Consider the following 21150-nt stretch of genomic DNA (forward strand, 5'->3'; position numbering starts at 1 on the left):
AGTACACTCGTCAGGCATCCTTGTCAAAGGACATGGACCTTTGCTAACATAATCCGGACACGCCGCTGAAAAAAATAAAGCAAATGATTAATAAAAAAGTTTTCCCTTAGAGAAATCTTAAAACATGCGGCTATGCCCTGATCCGTTAATTAAATAATGTGACTAATTATATAAAGATATTAGTAAAATGGTCTTAAAAGAAATCAGAAGAAGTAAAACTTGTCAATGATGTCCTTGAAACGCAGTATACCATATCCGATACAGCTTTTAAAATTCACACTGAACTAAATACAACTGGTATCCATGACATAAATTATTTAAATGTGAGAATGTCAAAAAGAATTTGTCAGTAACAATTGCCATCAACAAGAATTATGATGAATTTATAGACTCAACTTATGCCTGGTGCTTAATCATGAACTCTACTATCGTCATAAAGCAGGAAAACATAGAAGTTCATACATAGATCTACAGGGATACGTTAAATTAATATAATATACTCAGAAATAATTTGAAATCGTATTATTTGTGCCCTTTCAAGCCTTATTCGAGTTCAAAAGCGTTTAAACGCCTCTCATTATAGAGTGGTTAATTTCAACTTATTAAATGATTGTTCTGGAATAAACAAATATAGACAGGCAAATGATATTAAATGAATACTTACAGATTTGCACGGTATCAACCGATAGACAACAAATTCCAAAAAAACACTGACTTCCTGCTGGACATTTACGATTTTGGTCACATGTTAATGCACGAATAGATACATTTCCTGGAGGACATATCGAATCTATGGACGGAATCTTTGGCCTTGGTGGTGTCGTAGTCACCGGTGCTGGTGTTGGTTTCGTTAAGATGTTTGTTGGAGTTAACGGTGCTTTCGTGGTAGGCAATGGTTTTACTGTGGTTTTAGCAGTAGATTGCGTTACAACTGTTGTATTTGGGGATTGGTGTGTTGTGGATGTTATACTTGAATTAAGTACTGGAGAGGTTTGTTTGACCGTCTGGTACGTTGTTGTCGTTTTAATTGATTGTTTAATAGTTGTATTTGGTGTTGATGATGTTGTAGTCATAACATCCCAGTATGGATAACTTGTAGAAACGTTGAAGCCAGGCGGTAGTGGAAAAGGAGGTATTGTGATATTAAATGGTTTGAATGTACCTGGATATGGCCTTAATGAACTTGGGGGTAGAATAGGAGGTGGTGTGATGTTGTAATTAAAAGTTGAAGGTGAGAGCGTCGATGGTTTAAAAGTTGGAATTGATGTTGAGGTCTTGCGAACAGTATTGGTAACTGTCTTTGTTTGTGTTGATGGAGACGGTGTTCTTGGAGTTGTCAAGTTTTGCCATGCAGGTATCTTTGATGTTGAGAGTGACGGAAAATATGTTGTAGTCGGCGGTCTTGGTATAAGGGTTGAAAAGCCATTTGTTACAACAGGTATATGAACTGGATTTGTTTGCGTAGGTGTTTTTGATGTTACAGTCGGAACTGCTGGATAGGTGGTCGTACCCGGTGCAGTAAAATTAAATGGGTCAAACCATAGAGGTGTTTGAGGGCTGCTCGGTATATTGAAGGAAAACGGGTCTTTCGTTGGAATAGTCGGGGTTGTAATTGGAAATGTTGATTGACTTGGAAATTCAGGAGATATGGGAAATAAAGGAGTTATGTTTGGCACGATAGGAGGCATACTAAAAGGCACAGTCGGAGGAAATGTTGGCGGGCCTGTTGAAGGACGTGTTATAGGTTGTTTAGGAGTATTAGGCAATATTGGAGGCATGTCATTCGGTACAGTCTGCGGAAACGTTACAGGAAAAGTTGGCTGAAAAAATGGAGGGAATACTGTCGCAGGCGGTCGGGGAATTGGATTTGGAAGGTGAAATGTTTTATTAGTGAATGGAAGAGGTTGCGGTGTTGAAAACGTAGGTAACCATGGTAGATTTGTTGTAGGCACATTAAGCGCAGGAGGTGTGGTAGCTCTTCTTGGCTGAGTAACTTCAATATAGGGCGGTAATTTAGGAGGTTTCGATTGTTGAGGATGTGGGTTAACAGGTGGAGATGATGTAGATGGTATAAAGAGTTGTACAGAAGGAACTGATGGCGGAACTGATGGGATTAAAGAAGAAAATGTTGCAACTGGAGGTGATAGTGAAGGAACAAAGGCAGGTACCGATGGGACAGATGGTCGAGCTGATGGAATAAAAGGAGGTACAGAAGGGACAGAGGGCGCGGCTGTCGGAATAAAAGGCGGTACAGAAGGGACAGAGGGCCAAGCTGTGGGAATAATAGGAGGTGCGGAAGGGACAGTGGGTCGAGCTGTTGGATTATAAGGAGGTACAGAAGGGACAGAGGGTCTTGCTGTGGGAATAAAAGGAGGTAAAGAAGGGACAGAGGGCCCGGCTATCGGAATAAAGGGAGGTTGAGATGGGACAGAAGGTCGGACTGATGGAACGAAAGAAGGTATTGGTGTCACTGAGGTTCGTGTTGTTGGAACAAATGGGGGTACAATTGGAGGAGAAGGTGGTAATGATGGAATAAATGATGTAACGGAAGGAACAAATGTTGGTTTTGTTGGGACTACTGGTGGTTGAGTTTTAACTGGAGGAACTATATAAGGTGGGAAAGAAGTATTATGCGGGGTTTTAGAAGTAGATATAAACAATGGTGGTAAAGACAGTCTTCGAGGTGGAAAAGTCGGATTTAATGGAACAAATGGAACTATTGAAATTGAAGTTGGAACGGGTGGTATTGGAGTTGTTCCTGGTAGACCATGGGGCGAGTTAGTATCGATCACTTTCGTTTGAAGTGTTGTTGTCTGTATTTGAATAGTGCGTTTTGGTGTCTGTGTTGGTTTTTGTGTCGGTGGGATGAAGAATTCTCGAGTTGCAGGGACTGAAAACAAAAATAGAAGTGGATTTTATAAAAGAGTTAAGTTCGTTCACTCTAAAGAAAGCCATTATTTTACACAGTGTTCTCCGTTAGTTGAAAACATGTTGCTAGTATTATATTATATTTATTCTATTTTTACAGTTTTAAGTCTGTTTTTTTTTTATATTAGAACATTCTTGCAACATGTCCTTTATCAAAGCTAAAAAGTTTTGCTCGTTTCTGGAAAAAGTAGAATGCATTTGAACTTATCTTTGCAATTAATTCACTATCTATATAATTATACATTTAAATACTATATTGCTATATTGTTGTTTTTTTCTTTTTATCAGATAGTTTGGGGGTTTGTATATTTACTCAGCAATTGTCTAGCATCTTTACTTAATTTCTTTGCTCAACTATTTTTTTGTACTGTGGAATAATACTCTTACCTTTTTTAGGATCTAGTACAAATCTGCAACAATGTCCTGCAATGCACAGACTGTCTAATGGGCAACCAGAGTCAGATCTGCATTGAGTATTGCCGACAAGTCTGTAGCCATTCGGACAAATTGGTGGCTGTACTTCTGGAATAAAACACACTATATTGATAAACATTTACATGATTATATGCTCATTTATTGTTATGGAGTACTTTAAGACGTTTCTAATACTTTCTTAATTCCCAACTTACTTACAGGAAATAACGTAAAAATGAGCTCACTGATTAAACTTAATTAGATTAAGCTGTTTTATACTTTGCATCATTGAAGAGAATCAGTTTTGAAACAATGTGGGTCACTTTCCTACTTTTACAGTTATCCACTGCGTAGATCATTTTCAGATAACAGGTAACTCAAAACCAACTAAACTTACCAGTCTTTTTCTATTACAAATTATTCTTTGCTATGTTTTACTCTTTGCTATTTTATATTTAATGTTTAATCATTTTGCCAAATTCAAAACAATTATATCCGAAATACATTTGTTATGCTTTAATGTTAAATGGGTGAACACATAACATATTTTCTTCAAAAAGGGGCATACATGGAAGAACATGTCTCTTCGTATTAGAAATCGTCTCTAAACTAGCACAGTTACGGTAATAATCAAAGCACTGAATGTACTGATGGGGAGGCTATGAGAGAATGTTTCAGACTTATAGTTTCTTTTCTTTTTGCTTAAAATATGCTACCAAAATAAAAAGATATGCACATTGCGCTATTTATCCTTACTGTTGTGTTCAACCATTCATATATATGGTTAATGTGGTTGACTATTCATTTTGTTAATATTCCAGAACATTTAATTGAGGTCTACATTCGGACTGTTAATCATGCAAATTTTGAAAAACCTAAACTGTCAATAATAAATGACATACCAGCAAGTATGACGACTGTTCATTATCAGATAACAATAACATCTTACAACTGACGGTTCCTTATCAAAATATTCTAGGACTGTTCATCATAAATACTTTATGTCATTTTAATATTATTGAATGATAATAACATCTGCAAGTGATGCAACATTTTTATTGAACATAAAAATTATACACGTTTAGATGTACCATAATTGAGATCAATAAGATACTGTCTTGTGATGAGTATTAATATTCATGCTCTACGGAAAGAAGGTTGTCTTCTCCAGAAGCAAATCTCGAATAAAATCACGTTTCAGAAAATTAATTCCATTTCATTACTGACGGCGTCGGATAATATTAAAGCTAAATATTTTCTTTGAAAAAATACATCTCTGCAAAGCTTATTCAAAACTGAATCAACCCAAGTGAAAATTGATCGGGAAGTTTATATCTTCTTTTTTTACCGCCAACACTCAACCAACTTATGGTAGTTAATCGATAGATTCTACGTGTATTTTTAAACCTCACTAGCTTGAAATATATACTGCGGAAAATCTGTTTGTTAACAGGGTGTGCGGTTATTACGTAGGGTTTTCCCTGTCGACCATTTCCCGCAAATAGATGAGAACATCGAAGCCGTCAGTGCTATGAATGGTGTTATAAATGGCGTGTTTTGGAAGTTTTTGTTGAAACTTCTCCAAATCCCTCCAGAGGCGTGCACGTCGCGGAGAAGGCACACGGAAGGTCATAGTCAAGTCATCATAAGTACCAGAGGTGATTGGTTGACCTGTCGTGACTTACTCTGGAGGTTTGGCGCTAATAGATACCGTTTTTGTTGTCGTCAGTCAGAAAGTTGATGCCTTGACGGTATTGTCGTCTCCTTTACCACCAAAGAACGAAGAATGGGCTTCCAGGAAGAATCTGCTTGAAAAAGACGTCCCAGATGCTATAATCTCGGACATATGGTTATTCCGGCGCCGAGTATAAATAAACTTAAAACACACACACTTTTTTGTTGAAAACAAAACAACAACACATTTTCTGTAGTAATTTTTCAAGTGTTGTAAAATGAATAAGAAATTCCTCTTATGCCGCCCATTATTTTTAGAACACAACCATAAAAGTTCTTTTTTTTTTATTTTTCAAATAAACATTAATCACTTCAGCGCGCGCAAATATCGGTTTCAAATTAATTTATTAATACTTATTTCGTAAGATATGTTAATGACTTCCCGATGCTCGACTGTAAGTAATTTGTATATGTATGCGGGTTTTTTTTTTTTTTTTTTTTTTTGTTTTTTTTTTTTTTTTTGTTTTTTAATTAAAGCTTCTTATTCTTTAATATATTTTATGTATCTCATAATCTGTATTGAAAATTTGAATTTTATTACACATGGACTATCAAATTATGATGTATGCCCTAGAATTGAATAAACTTTCTAATTACACAATACGGGGTCATACTGATCTTTGCGTCTTTCTCTGAAATAATTATTTCCTTGTTAAAACATATTTGACCACATATTTCTGTCAATTAACTGTTCACTTTTCTTCCGATTTTGTTGTACGGAAACACATGTTTCTATTTGTGTTTTCTAATCAATTCGAATCTATAATCAGTTTAATGGGATCACCACCGGGTAAACGACTACTAGGTACTTTGGTCATGTTTTTAGCACAAATATTTAAATGTTTCTATTGGGATTAAAATGAGCAAAACTAAACAACTGTTTGTATAAATTCCTGACCTGTCTAATTCTAATTATGAGATTAGTGAATATATAAGACTTTCACTACAAAATATTCCTAAACAAAAGAGCACATGTTTAATTTATTCCTATACAAATAAAAGATCAGAGTAGGGATCTGTCAATTGCCAAAGATACTTTTATGTTAAAAGTTTGATTAATGAATTATGTAAGATGAAAATATAAGTATTGCTTTTTTTATTTTTGCTAATGTAAAATGTAATATTGTGCTGGAATTTTGTCGGAGGTCCTTAGGGGTTTTGTAGTTAAATAGTTTTTTTTCGGCGATAATGGTTAAAGAATATAATGTTTTCAAACTATATGTTCATCACCATCAGTGAATTTTTAGTTAAATGTATGCAAAATATTCACTAAACAGCTATATGATTTAGCGGTTTATGAGCGTTTTCCGCGTACAGCCTCCTGGGGTGTACAAATGAGTTAGTTTTCCTTAGTTATCACGCAAGCATGATCCATGTCTCTGATGTAAGCGACAGTTTACAATAATTTGTCTTTAAAAAATATTAAGGACTATTAATAGTTTATAACAACAAAAGAACATGCATGAAATTGAGAATACGGTGTTGCAACGTTCTAGTTAATGACCCGTCATAAACAGTTGGTCGCTGCGTAGTAATTGGAAAATTGTTATCAAAAATAATAAAGAATATTTGCCACTGAATTAAAGCATTTACTTATTTTCATTTATGCTTTTTGTTAAAAAAATATTGATAAAGTTATTATTTTATAGGGTTTTCATACCAGAACTATTTATTACAGACGTACGTATGCCTAAACCTGATTACCGCGGCAGTATGACGTCACGGAGTAGTGATTTAAACAAAAATCAAGAATTTTTCAGAGAATTATTATCTTTACAAATTGCAGATATGAAATTAAAGAATGAAAATATTTTCATATTGTATATGTCTGTGATGAGTGATGAGTCAGCTTAGAAAAAATCAAGGTACTATTTTTTGACCTGATTACCGCGGCAGTATGACGTCACGGAGTAGTGATTTAAACAAAAATCAAGAATTTTTCAGAGAATTATTATCTTTACAAATTGCAGATATGAAATTAAAGAATGAAAATATTTTCATATTGTATATGTCTGTGATGAGTGATGAGTCAGCTTAGAAAAAATCAAGGTACTATTTTTTGACCTGATTACCGCGGCAGTAAGATTTGACAGACGGTTATTAACATTGGGTCGGCATAGCCTCCCCAAAAATGATGCAAAAACAATAGACTAAAGATTAAGAAGAGCAAAAGACGGTCACTGAACTCGCCACCTTTGGGCATCCCAAAGAAGAGACGCTTAACGGTACGGGAAAATCAAATGCTGTGTGTTACAAGCTCTGATACTTTTCTAATTTTCACAATATTCAATCAACTTCAAAAGATGTATTTTTTATACTACATTGCATTTAAAAAATGAATATAGTATATTTACATACCTAGCTCAATTTTCCTAATCCTTGTGCAGCAAATTCCGGAAACACACACGCCATTTCCGGGACAAGTGCCGAAATCACATTGAAGGTCAGGTACCCGGGTATAATTGTGCGGACAACTTGGTATGCCAAGCGGAGTTGGTGGCCGACAACAAATACCGGACACACATCGACTTCCGGTAGGACAATGTTGTCTGAGTCCACAATTGATGTTCGGGATAGGTGTATATTCTGTCGGGCACGTACGAACTGGATTTACTGTAAGGACAATAAAAGAAATACGACACCCAATATTTAAAGACTTGTAATAAAAAAACACACATATTTTTCCCATTGTAGTTAGCTTCAATGTGAAATGAATGTTGTATGTAATAAAATGTGATTATATAATATAACATGTAGACCTATATTGTAAAATTGTAGTATTAAAGCATTAGAACGATTATAATATCTTTTATTTTCTGCCACTTGTTATGTGGATTTTCATATAAATTCAATTTTATAGCTCTGACAATAATATGTATATGACCGATGCGATGTGTGCGCCTTGCATTACATTTTAGCAAACAACCAACGGGAAATTATATAATGGGAAATATGTAGCATGCAGCACATTTAAGAGCTACATCTGCAACAAATACAAAAATAATTTTTTATTTTAGATTACTTATTCATGAGGTTTATTATCCAATAAGATTATTTGAAATTCAAACAAACCTTCATTTGTACAACACAGTCCAGATAAGCACTGACTGTGGCCAGGACAACCAAGAATGTGATCACATGTTAATCCGGGTATTTCGTGTAGTCCACGTGGGCATGACGTCATATGAACAAGTGATGGTTCTGAGAAGTGAAAAATGTTTAATATTCAATGTGTAATATTTAAGCTATATTTATTATTGCAAGAACAATGTGCATGAATTAATAAGTATTTTCATACTTTACACGTTTTAAATGTTTTTAAAAATGTTCAGTACATACATTTGAAAATTAATTAATATCCTTTCGTTCGAATGTGTACGTATGCATGAAATAATGTTAATAATTTGGACTTTTTTTGTGTATTGCTCCATGTTCTTCTTAGAGGTCATATTTGAATCAAACAATGAAAAATGCGTCCCATGCCATTTATTTTCCTAATCATTAGCGCACAATATCTTAATGCACAACGTATGAAATGTGCTAACAAAAAGCATACATTTTTCACGCGTGTTTTATAAACATCCGGCAGTACAACAATGAGATATATTATACCCTTTATTCTAACCTTGACTTTTGACTTGTTAATCAAAACGGGAAAAGAAAAGTCAGTTTTGCATACATAAATTTAAGATTGTTAATGATACTTCTGACTATTATGTTTGCCTTTACGAATGTAAAAAGTCATCACAAAATAGACCCCAGGTATTGAAGAAAATATCTTTCATCATGGTGGACTTTTGAGGAAAATAGTCCCCACGTATTGAAGAAAATATCATTTTTGAAACTAGCTATATGTCTCAAAACTATGAATTGGTATTTTATTAATGAGTATGCTTTCATAGTATTTGGTAGTTTTATTAAATTGTATATTATTTTCTTTTGTCGTTATTGTTTTTTTGTTGTTTTTTGTTTGTTTGTTTTTTTTTTTTTTTTTTTTTTTTTTTTTTTTTTTTTTTTTTTCACAAAAAAATTTGTACTTACCGATGTGAGGGATAAGAGGTCTTTGTGTTAATACTTCTGGTGGTTTTGTTGGTGGGTACGGGGTTTGTGGTGTTGTAGGCGGACTAATAAATATCGGTGGGTTTGTCTTCGGTACTTCCCGCACTGGGAAAGTAGGCGGTACCGTTTGGGGCGGTCTTTTTGGCGGAATATTGACAGTGACAGGCGGTCTACTGGATGGAATAGGTGATGGTGGTCGCTTCTTAGGCGGGACTGGTGGTTTGGATACCGGTTTTTCGGGATGACAACACTTATAATCGAAACACACAGACCTGCCTGGACAGTGTGAATGTAACCCACATTTTACTCCCGCCAGCGGGAAATAGTTGGATGGACACACAGGCCGGTGCTCTGAAATGAATATGATAAAAGCATTTAGTGTAATGATTTATAAAAACAAAATGAAAAGCTACTTTTAATGCAAAGCATTTTAATAATTTGTTATCGTAATTGTATTTCGACAAATATTATATAAAAGAGTGGTTAGAGTTTCCATTTACCATATAAAGTTTCTATGTATAGCTACAACTAAGTTGTTTAATGCATTGTATAATATACAAATGCAAAAATACACCTGGAAATAAGTTAAGCACACCCCTGAAATCTAAAATTGGTTGTGATTGAAAACACTGTCATGAGATGATGACTTAATTGAGCTAAGTAATAGTCATTTGATAAGTAGCGATACCAATTTTGTAATCATAAACCAGTAAATTTTTGAGTTTAATATATTTTTGACCAAATTATCGAAGCATGAGCAAATGTGTTGTTTTTACCAAAACTGCAAGTGTTGAATTATATAAGTAGGGTGTTGGAGCGTTTCCAAAACATTTACTGGTGGATATTTTTGGTATATTTATGCTGGTTTATGAATACTAAATTTGAATCGCTATTTATCAAATTACTATTTCTCAGCTCAATTAAATCGACATCTCGAGCTTTTAATCACAACCAATTTCAAATTTTCAGGGTGTGCTTAACTTATTACCAGGTGTATATATCATCAGCTTTCAGGAAAGGGTCGCGAAGTAGATTCGTTGGCAGCTCAGTTTATTCATGGTTGCTGTCAACCCACTTTTATTCTATTCAGTATGGGTTTTGTGTCTCTGATATTTATATATATTTAATACCGGATTATGTATCTCACACATACAAACAATATCCATATATAATTCTGCCATGGTTAGTTGTCAAACTACCAACATAATTATTATTCCTGTTCACAATTTTATCTATGTGAAATCACAATTTCGTGATTTCATTTTTATGAATTTGCGATTTCAACTTCACGACTTCAACACATGAATTCAAGATTTCAATTTTGATATGAAATCGCGTGAAGATGAAATCGTGAATTTGTGAGTTCCATATATTGAAAACGTAAATTACCGAAGTTAAAATTGTGAATTAACAAAGATGAAATCAGGATTTCATGAAGTTGAAATGTCTCCGCCGGTAATTCGTAAAACTATACTGCTTTACACCTTTCTGCTTCAGAATTTTTTTAAATATTATTTCTCAAAAACATGTTAGTTTTGGTTTACTTTTATAGTTTTCAAAAAGATGCTCATTGGCTAATTATTTGAACCATCTTTTTTCTTCTTTTGCTTATCGGACAATTCATACAGTTATAGTCATTTAGTATTTTGCACGGAAGTCAATATAAACTTTGTCTACATGTTGCTACTTTCTTGACAAATACTTTCAGAATTAGTGATACTTTCTTTACGTAACAAGAATCTAACATGGTATGAAAACTATTATTTTCACTATCATTATATTCATGATTGCCTTTTCTGAAGAAGCAAAAAGTTATTCGTTTTAAGGCATAATATGCCTTCCTACATTAGTACAAAACGACAATTAAAAACAGTCTGGTAAGTAAACTTTGAATAATGTTATTGACTGTCCAAGTGACGTAATGTTATGCTAATATTTTGTGATTTTAGCAACTCATTATTCTTACAGCTGTCCGTATTTGTGATTATGACAACTAATTATTCTAACATTTCTCTGCCAATTAACATTTGAAAATTTACTTGTAATGGCAGAAACCAGAACAAAATAAAACAATGTACAAGCTTTTTTGTGTAATACTGTTATACAAAATAATTCATACACGGCTACAAATGTTTCCTTGCAACAAAACCAGTGTATTTGTTTATATAGTTTTCTTTTAACATATTCAACTTACATAGAACTTCTTTTGAAGTAATCAAATATATTTTGTTACAAAATGTAACGTCCGAATCAGTTTCCTTTACAATATAACAAGAGAAAGCGGTTTGCGCGCGTGCCAAATAGTCCGTTTTACCGCTAGAAAATAGCCATGAAATATTTTTGGCACGTGAAAGAACCAGGAGAAGCTTCTGCAATTCTGCATCTATCTGTATCTGTATCTTGCCCTATCCTCCAAAAGACTTAAACGACTATTTCTCTTCTGGAGGACTCGCCCATTTGGACAATAATATAAATAAACGCATATGCACAAACAATTAATTACAACTTATTGGATCTTAAACACATTTCAATTAAAGATAAAAATGTGAAACTTTGCATCAGGATAAACAAAACAGTTACAAAAAGAAAAGAAAATGCGTTGTTGACTATATATTAAACTGTGTGATTTATGTACATTAATCAAACTTGATTTATGTGCGTGTGAAGTACATGTCTATTCTGCAATATAAACGATCATAAATGACATATTGCACGACATCTTTGTTCTAACTGTACATCAAATCTTTAATGTACTTACATAATAAAAAACATATGTGTGACCTGCGTGACCCGCATGACCTTACATGTATATACTTTATATGGTGTCTAGATCACAAACATGCATTTGTTTCAAATATAATAAATAAATAAATATATGCACTTTTATTTTTTATTTTGACATTTTAAGATAAATAAAACATAGCAAAATTAAGAAAAATAAAGAGTAGAGAACTGTACGTATTAATGTTAAAGGCACATTATGCCTCAGAAATAAACATTTTTTTACTTCTTTACAAAGGACAAACTTCAATATTAAAACGTTTAAATAATTGTTTTAGAGAATGTTAGATACAAATCATCTTACAAAAGGAGCAAAATATGTAAAGAGAAAGATTGCTATAAAATTTGCGAAACGTCAACAAAGAAGAAATCTGACTTCTATACAAAATACTACGTTCTACATGTAATTGCAAAACAGCAGCAAATGAAAAAAGTGGTTCAGTTAATTTGCAAATGACTCATTTTTAAGAAAAAATGACAGGACACCGAAAACTAAAAAGCCTCTTAATTTCATAAATCGTTTGACGTTTTGCTTTTCAAATATTTAAAAATTGGATACTTACTTTTCCATCCAATATCTTATACAGATTTTTATCCTATTATTATTTCATTTTCAACTTATTATTCGGTGGATTTACTCTTTTCATTACTGATTTCTTAAATAAATTTGAACATCTTCCAATCTCGATAAGAAAAATATATATTTGTTTCGTTTTAAGGAAACTATAAACATTATACTGGCTGAATAGTGAACAGTGCAGGCCATGATCAGACTTCTCAGATAGCAAAGCTGCATGTATATTCAGTGCCGCCAACAGGCTTAAGATAAAAAGTAAGATGGCTTTGCATTTCCAAGCAAGTACTAGTTTTTGTTGATGTTATAACACTTAAAAAGCTTACCTGGTGCTAATTATTTTGACTTAGATATATTTTTTGTTTACATGTGGCATAATTTATCGTAGAAACAAACTAACATCCACACAATTCGGTAACAGAAAAGACCGAACAATGGCGACTGGGTGGATGTCCGTATTCAAAGGACGTTAACCGTTCAAACACCTTTGAACTATAATATACAAAAGAAAGAATGTATTCATTTTGCAGCCATTCTTATTGTTTAACCCTTAGTCTGAATGTTATGTTGGCTGATTTGGTACATTGCGCGTTGCGTTGTCGATAGCGACAACACAACCTATAACGTTATCGCTTTTTCCAACTACAACACGACAAACGAGGCGTTGTCGCGCTTTTGTCTTGTAGTCCTGTCTCTAGCAAAGCACGCCAAACGGCACGTTGTCGTGATGTCGCCTTGTCGCTTGGCTTATGAGCCAATCTTTTGATTTGAACCAACAACATGACATCGCGGCAACACGCCGCACGACAACGCGCCGTTTGGCGTTCATCGTAAGCGACATACGACAAGATGTAAGTCCGACAACGCGCCGTTTGGCGCTTTGTCGTGTTGTTGCTAGCGCAAACACGACGCACAAGCTTTCAAAATCACCCCCATAGAATGTGGCAACAAATTTTACCTCAGTCTGATTATAGTTTGCACAGGTCGCTATTCTGACAGTATTTATTTTGAAAATGTCCCTAAAAATGATAAATGGTTTTGGTCAGATAAATCTTTTTGGATATCCGTGCAAAGTCGTCTGGTCATGGTTTCTTCTTCAATGCGTTTGTTCTTTTACAATCCCTAAAAATGATTAATGGTTTTGTCTCGATTGTGAGATGTGCAAGCCCATTTGAGATATTAATCTAAGTTAGGAATGAACAAGCATTTTTTCAATGCTGTTAATAATCAAGCATGTTTTCTTTTCATTTAATTCAAATTAGCTCAATTGTAATGAATGCAATGTTGAGGCTTTTGTAGAATACACAAATCTGTTATAGATATGGATGATTTGTCCAATTTACATATTCACGTGGATTACTTTGATTTAAGCCCGGGTACAAAGCCAATTTCTTCAGTTTTCATTGTTTAGATTTTTGGTTATAGTAAGACGCAAAAAAAGAAAAAAAAAGTATCCGGTGCATTATGTAGAACCAAGTTTCTGAAGTGTATTCATTTTTATGAGGAACAGAGATTGCATGGGTTGTTTGGATGTGGGTCTAAGCCCTACTGGAAACCAACATTTTTGGGGAGGCTATGCCGACCCAATGGTAATAACCGTCCGTCAAATCTTACTGCCGCGGTAATCAGGTCAAAAAATAGTACCTTGATTTTTTCTAAGCTGACTCATCACTCATCACAGACATTTACAATATGAACATATTTTCATTCTTTAATTTTATATTTGTAAAGATAATAATTCTCTGAAAAATTCTTGATTTTTGTTTAAATCACTACTCCGTGACGTCATACTGCCGCGGTAATCAGGTTTAGGCATACGTACGTCTGTAATAAATAGTTCTGGTATGAAAACCCTTCAAAATAATAACTTTATCAATATTTTTTAAACAAAAAGCATACATGAAAATTTATAAGTAAATGCTTTAATTTAGTGGCAAATATTCTTTATTATTTTTGATAACAATTTTCCAATTACTACGCAGCGACCAGCTTTTTATGACGGGTCATTAACTAGAACGTTGCAACACCATATTCTCAATATCATGCATGTTCTTTTGTTGTTATAAACCATTAATAGTCCTTAATATTTTTTAAAGACAAATAATTGTAAGCTGTCGCTTACATCAGAGACATGGATCATGCTTGCGTGATAACTAAGGAAAACTAACTTATTAGTACACCCCAGGAGGCTGTACGCGGAAAACGCTCATAAACCGCTATATCATATAGCTGTTAGTAAATATTTTGCATATATTTAACTAAAAATTCACTGATGGTGATGAACATATAGTTTGAAAACATTATATTCTTGAACCATTATCGCCGGAAAAAAACTATTTAACTACAAAACCCCTAAGGACCCTCCGACAAAATTCCAGCACAATATTACATTTTACATTAGCAAAATAAAAAAGCAATACTTATATTTTCATCTTACATAATTCATTAATCAAACTTTTAACATAAAAGTATCTTTAGCAATTGACAGATCCCTTCTCTGATCTTTTATTTGTATAGGAATAAATTTAAACATGTGCTCTTTTGTTTAGGAATATTTTGTAGTGAAAGTCTTATATATTCATTATTAGAATTAGACAGGTCAGGGATTTATACAACCAGTTGTTTAGTTAACTATGCTCATTTTAATCCCAATAGAAACATTCAAATATTTGGGGTAAAAAACATGACCAAAGTACCTAGTAGTCGCTTACCCGGTGGTGATCCCATTAAACTGATTATAGATTCGAATTGATTAGAAAACACAAATAGAAACATGTGTTTCCGTACAACAAAAATCGGATGTAAAGTGAACAGTTAATTGACAGAAATATGTGGTCAAATATGTTTTAGCAAGGAAATAATTATTTCAGAGAAAGACGCAAAGATCAGTATGACCCCGTATTGTGTAATTAGAAAGTTTATTCAATTCTAGGGCATACATCATAATTTGATAGTCCATGTGTAATAAAATTCAAATTTTCAATACAGATTATGAGATACATAAAAATTTTAAAGGATAAGAAGCTTTAATTAAAAAAAAACAAAAAACAAAAACATAAACCGCATACATATACAAATTACTTACAGTCGAGCATCGGGAAGTCATTAACACATCTTACGAAACTTTAATTTGAAAACGATATTTGCGCGCGCTGAAGTGATTAATGTTTATTTGAAAAATAAAAAAAAAAGAACTTTAATGTTTGTGTTCTAAAAATAATCGGCGGCATAAGAAGAATTTCTTATTCATTTTACAACTTTGAAAAATTACTACAGAAAATGTGTATTTGTTTCTTGTTTTGTTTTCAACAAAAGTGTGTGTGTGTTTTAAGTTTATTTATACTCGGCGCCGGAATAACCATATGTCCGAGATTATAGCATCTGGAACGTCTTTTTCAAGCAGATTCTTCCTGGAAGCCCATTCTTCGTTCTTTGGTGGTAAAGGAGACGACAATACCGTCAAGGCATCAACTTTCTGACTGACGACAACAAAAACGGCATCTATTAGCGCCAAGCCTCCAGAGTAAGTCACGACAGGTCAACCAATCACCTCTGGTACTTATGATTACTTGACTATGACCTTCCGTGTGCCTTCTCCGCGACGTGCACGCCTCTGGAGGGATTTGGAGAAGTTTCAACAAAAACTTTCAAAACACGCCATTTATAACACCATTCATAGCACTGACGGCTTCGATGTTCTCATCTATTTGCGGGAAATGGTCGACAGGGAAAACCCTACGTAATAACCGCACACCCTGTTAACAACAGATTTTCCGCAGTATATATTTCAAGCTAGTGAGGTTTAAAAATACACGTAGAATCTATCGATTAACTACCATAAGTTGGTTGAGTGTTGGCGGTATAAAAAGAAGATATAACTTCCTGATCAATTTTCACTTAGGTTGATTCAGTTTTGAATAAGCTTTGCAGATATGTATTTTTTCAAGAAATATTTAGCTTTAATATTATCCGACGCCGTCAGTAATGAAATGGGAATAATTTTCTGAAACGTGATTTTATTCGAGATTTGCTTCTGGAGAAGACAACCTTCTGTCCGTAGAGCATGAATATTAATACTCATCACAAGACAGTATCTTATTGATCTCAATTATGGTACATCTAAACGTGTATAATTTTTATGTTCAATAAAAATGTTGCATCACTTGCAGTTGTTAATATCATTCAATAATATTAAAATGACATAAAGTATTTATGATGAACAGTCCTAGAATATTTTGATAAGGAACCGTCAGTTGTAAAATGTTATTGTTATCTCATAATGAACAGTCGTCATACTTGCTGGTATGTCATTTATTATTGACAGTTTAGGTTTTTCAAAATTTGCATGATTAACAGGCCGAATGTAGACCTCAATGAAATGTTCTGGAATATTAACAAAATGAATAGTCAACCACATTAACCATATATATGAATGGTTGAACACAACAGTAAGGATAAATAGCGCAATTTGCATATCTTTTTATTTTGGTAGCATATCTTAAGCAAAAAGAAAAGAAACTATAAGTCTGAAACATTCTCTCATAGCCTCCCCATCAGTACATTCAGTGCTTTGATTATAATTGTACTTTCTTTATTAAAAAATGGTGTGAAAGACGTTTTAATTTATTTTTCTTATTTTCGTCTAAAACTAAGTCGTTGAGGCACGAGAAATGTTTAACGAACAGTTAAATATGGTTTAAATGAACGTTATTAAGGATAGTTTATACGAAATTGACTGTCAACAATTTTCAAATTTAGTCATTTTCAGTGGATGAAAAGGAGGGCAAAGAATAAAAAAAGATGAGAGATTTAATAGTCATATCTGTCAAGATAATGTTTTATTTCATTTTTTTTCTTGGACAGGGAGATACTTTATTGTTAATTGTTTTAAAAACTTCAAACGTACATCGCTTCTTTTACGGTCACTAAAACCACACATATTATTTTTTAAAAAATCAATATGACAGCAGACCAACGTTTATTTAGACAAATCTTACTATCAATTATCATGGTAAACGACATATTGACAAATAATGACCCAGTGACGTCACATGTGGATGGAATTTAAAAAAACCTCAGTGACACGCTTTTGTACGGTGACATTTTCCACACTTTTTTTCCAAGACTTAATTAGTTTTTACGAAATATTAATTCGTTTTTACAAAATAATAATTCGTAATTACGAAATATTAATTCGTAAAAACGAAATATAATTCGTAATTACGAAATATCAATTTGTTTTTACGAAATATTAATTCATAATTACGAAATATTAATCCGATTTTACGAAACATTATTTCCAAATAACGAAATATTAATTCGTAATAACGAAATATTACTTCGTTTTTACAAAATATAATTTCATAATAACGAAATATCAATTCGTAAAAACGAAATATTATTTAAGTCCAGGGAAAAAAGTGTGGAAAATGTCACTTGAGGGGGGCTCGTTCTTGTGGTATTGGGCGATCAACAATGGCTCATGTAAAATACTGCAAAATCATTATAATCCGTGCGGCACATTTTTCGTGGTTTTCATTGATTGGTTAATCATCTTATTTAAAAACTAACAAAATTCCATCTCGTCTGTCGAATTATTATATTTTATTACATGATTTCAATTGACAACCCACAAAAATGTCCGTTTTTTTTTTGCAAAACCCCACGAAATGTATATATAGTATCTCTATTTTTGCACCGGTCTCTTTCATCAGAAATAACAAGATCTCTTCGAGGGGAGTCACTTATATGGTTTCCGGTAGAAGCTGTTAACGTACAGATATCACACAAATATCTTCAACTTTAATGTTTAGCATTTATTATTTAATACTGTTCTTTTTTATTTGCTTCCTAGATATCAACGAAAAAAACGCAAGGAAATAGGACGCATACATCTTAGAACTTTGTTTAAAAGTTTTTCTTCACTGCTGAGAAATAAGAAAAAACTGTATGACAATAATTAACACCCGATGAGCAAATAGTTTCAAATAAGATTTCTAAATTCCCAACAAAAAATGTATCATGCAATGAAAGTTATATTAAATTATATTAAGTTGAAGTATTGGATTTAAAGATGTCCAATATGGCGTCCCTTTACACGCCAATGTCTGAATTATATTCGATAACTTTATACTTATTATTGTCAAATACTAAGGTCTTCTACTTACTTGGCATAGAGCAGCACGTCCCTTTTAAACAGATACTTCCTGGATTACACGGAAAGTTCAAAGAACATTTGCGCCCTGGGATACTTCCGGTTGGGCACGTGAACTGTGTCGTCTGGCAACAGACTCCATTTAAGCATTTAAAGCCACGTGGGCACTTTGTGCCGTAATTATTGCATTTTGGACCCTGTAAAAGTCCTTTAGGGCATAACTGCCGTGCTGGGCAACATACGCCGCAAAATATTTTGTCATATTGGTATAAATAACGGTTTCGGATACACTCAAAGCCCTGTCCACAGTCGTTGAATTGTATATCCGGTCTGCATCTAATTTTAGAATATCCACCGGAAGGGCATTTTTGTAACGGAAGTCTTTGATGTTCTTCAAGAAAATATGGACCATACGTGCAGTTCACAACTGAAACAAAGAGATGAAAACTAATTAAATCATATAAAAGCTGCAGTCTGCATGCAACGGATGTTTGTTTATTTTCTGTAATATACTTTGCTGAAATAGATAAGCCTGTTCTTCTGGTTGATGGAAAATGTTTTATTTTGTCACGAATGATGTCATCGGATGTCAAAATGTTGAATTATGAAGAGGAAATGTGTAAAAAAAATAATCACGTTTCAATTATAGAATTAAAAAAGTCATGTTAATCATACAGTTTCCACAACTACACTCATTTGACATATACATGCACTATCTTTTGCCACTTTTCCTCCGTTAGCAGTTAGTATAATTATGGCAAATAAGTATTTTGTATGGAAGTCAAAATACCACTGTGTTTACATTGAGCTACATTACTGTACGTTCAGAGCTCTAATTCCAGTATTTAAACTTGTAGCATGCTCTATATTAGTGAAACATTACTTAACAGTGTTTGACATTTCAGAAGAATAATTTAGAAAATGTAGATTTCTGAGGCATAATGTGCCTTTAAATCAAATGATAATTCTGATACCAAGAAACAGATGCCTTAAATAACAAACGACTAAACCAATTGCTCGAAATGTCACAAACATAAGCTTTATATTGGAAAAGATTTTTAAAGATAAATTATTCAAACGTGTGACAGACCGGGTTTTTTTGCGATATAAACAAATTAAGAAAATATGCGGTGGCAAATATCTGTTAAGTATAATGAACCCTGTTTAGCGCAAAAAAGACATAAAACAGTAAAAAAAGAAAACAATATAAAAATCGTATCAACTCCCACATAAACAGTGTAAAGTAAATGTAAACATGCAAAAAATAAACGATAATCACATCTGCTTCGTCATTTACTGCCGCTTAAAAATTCTTATAAATATCTAGTTATTTTGGTGATTTACTATATTTAAATGTGTGCATACGTCAGTCAATACTTTGTTTTAAATGCTTTAAATAAATCGCTTTACCATTGTAAGTGTTTGCCTCTTACATGTGACGAAGTTAGTATCAATACGCGTAAAAATGTAGTTCCATGCAATTTAATGGAGATCAGGCTTTTAAAATGTGATCAAGTTAGGATAAAGGTTCCCTTATTGCTGTTTTTTATTTCGTTTTAAGCAAGCAATTATTTTTGTTTAGAAATATATATTTGACCAGGACTATGATCACACAGCTTGAAACTTGTTTGAATCACTTTTCATTGCTCTTTCTGGAGCCAAACCGGTTGTGATGTAATACATGCACGGGGATACATAAATATGACCCGTGCAGGGCTCGAACCTATTATTATTGTGTTCAGAGACAAACACTTAAAACACAAGGCTACCGGCTCACTCTGAACTTTTTATGTGTTTTTCAATGCATTTTTATTTCATCCTAAAATGATACAGAAAAACAGTATTATGGGAAATTAATGTTTGGGTCAAACATGACCATTTCTCAACTAAAGTGTTCATTCTTAATATGTTATTTTACATGTGGTAATTTATTTCAGAATTATTCTGTTTAGGATCAAAATGATGCGAAATTTAAATTTTTTTTCAATTATGGTGTAGCATTCTTAACATTTTAAAAACTATTGAATAACTCCAAATTTAGTAACAATATAAATAATGTGTTAAATGTTCTAGTACGTACCTGACATTAATAAAAACACTGCAATGGAGAGCCCAATCACTATTTTTGTCCACATGTTTGGCGTGTGCTTCTGTTGTGTCTAATTATATATCACAGGCAATTTTTGTTTTCAATCCAGAAACTAAACTACAGGATGAAGGCGAAATACCGATCTATCCGAACATCGGAACACTTTACAAAATTTTCAAACGTCAGTTTTCTCATAATTATCCAGTCAGTTTAAATGAAACAGTGTAAAAATATGTAAAATAATAATTCAATGATGTATTTTTTTCTAAGCAGCAAAGTGTATATTGAAATCGAAAAGATGTATAATTCTAAGTTTCTTTTTCAAATTAAATGTTAATAATCCTTGATCACAATGGTTTCGTTATGGTCTCCTCTAGAAACAAAGGCAATTGGTGTCACAATGTTCAACACAGCTGT

General features: G+C 33.2%; 1 protein-coding gene across 1 annotated transcript; it reads right to left on the reverse strand.

Moving 5' to 3' along the window:
• Nucleotides 1–664: 664 nt before the first annotated feature.
• On the reverse strand, nucleotides 665–20995 carry LOC132752076 (uncharacterized; the record flags this gene model as incomplete). Its single annotated transcript, XM_060742356.1, has 7 exons — nucleotides 20725–20995; nucleotides 18658–19071; nucleotides 9118–9486; nucleotides 8149–8277; nucleotides 7435–7689; nucleotides 3316–3450; nucleotides 665–2890 (listed from the first exon to the last, which is right to left on the reverse strand). Coding segments are annotated over exons 1-7 (3583 nt in total), but the record flags the coding sequence as incomplete, so codon positions are not given.
• Between the last annotated feature and the right edge of the window lie 155 nt (nucleotides 20996–21150).

The sequence above is a fragment of the Ruditapes philippinarum genome, unplaced genomic scaffold, assembly GCF_026571515.1.
Source record: "Ruditapes philippinarum isolate M1 unplaced genomic scaffold, ASM2657151v2 ctg7024_1_1_1_1, whole genome shotgun sequence".
Taxonomy (NCBI): domain Eukaryota; kingdom Metazoa; phylum Mollusca; class Bivalvia; order Venerida; family Veneridae; genus Ruditapes; species Ruditapes philippinarum.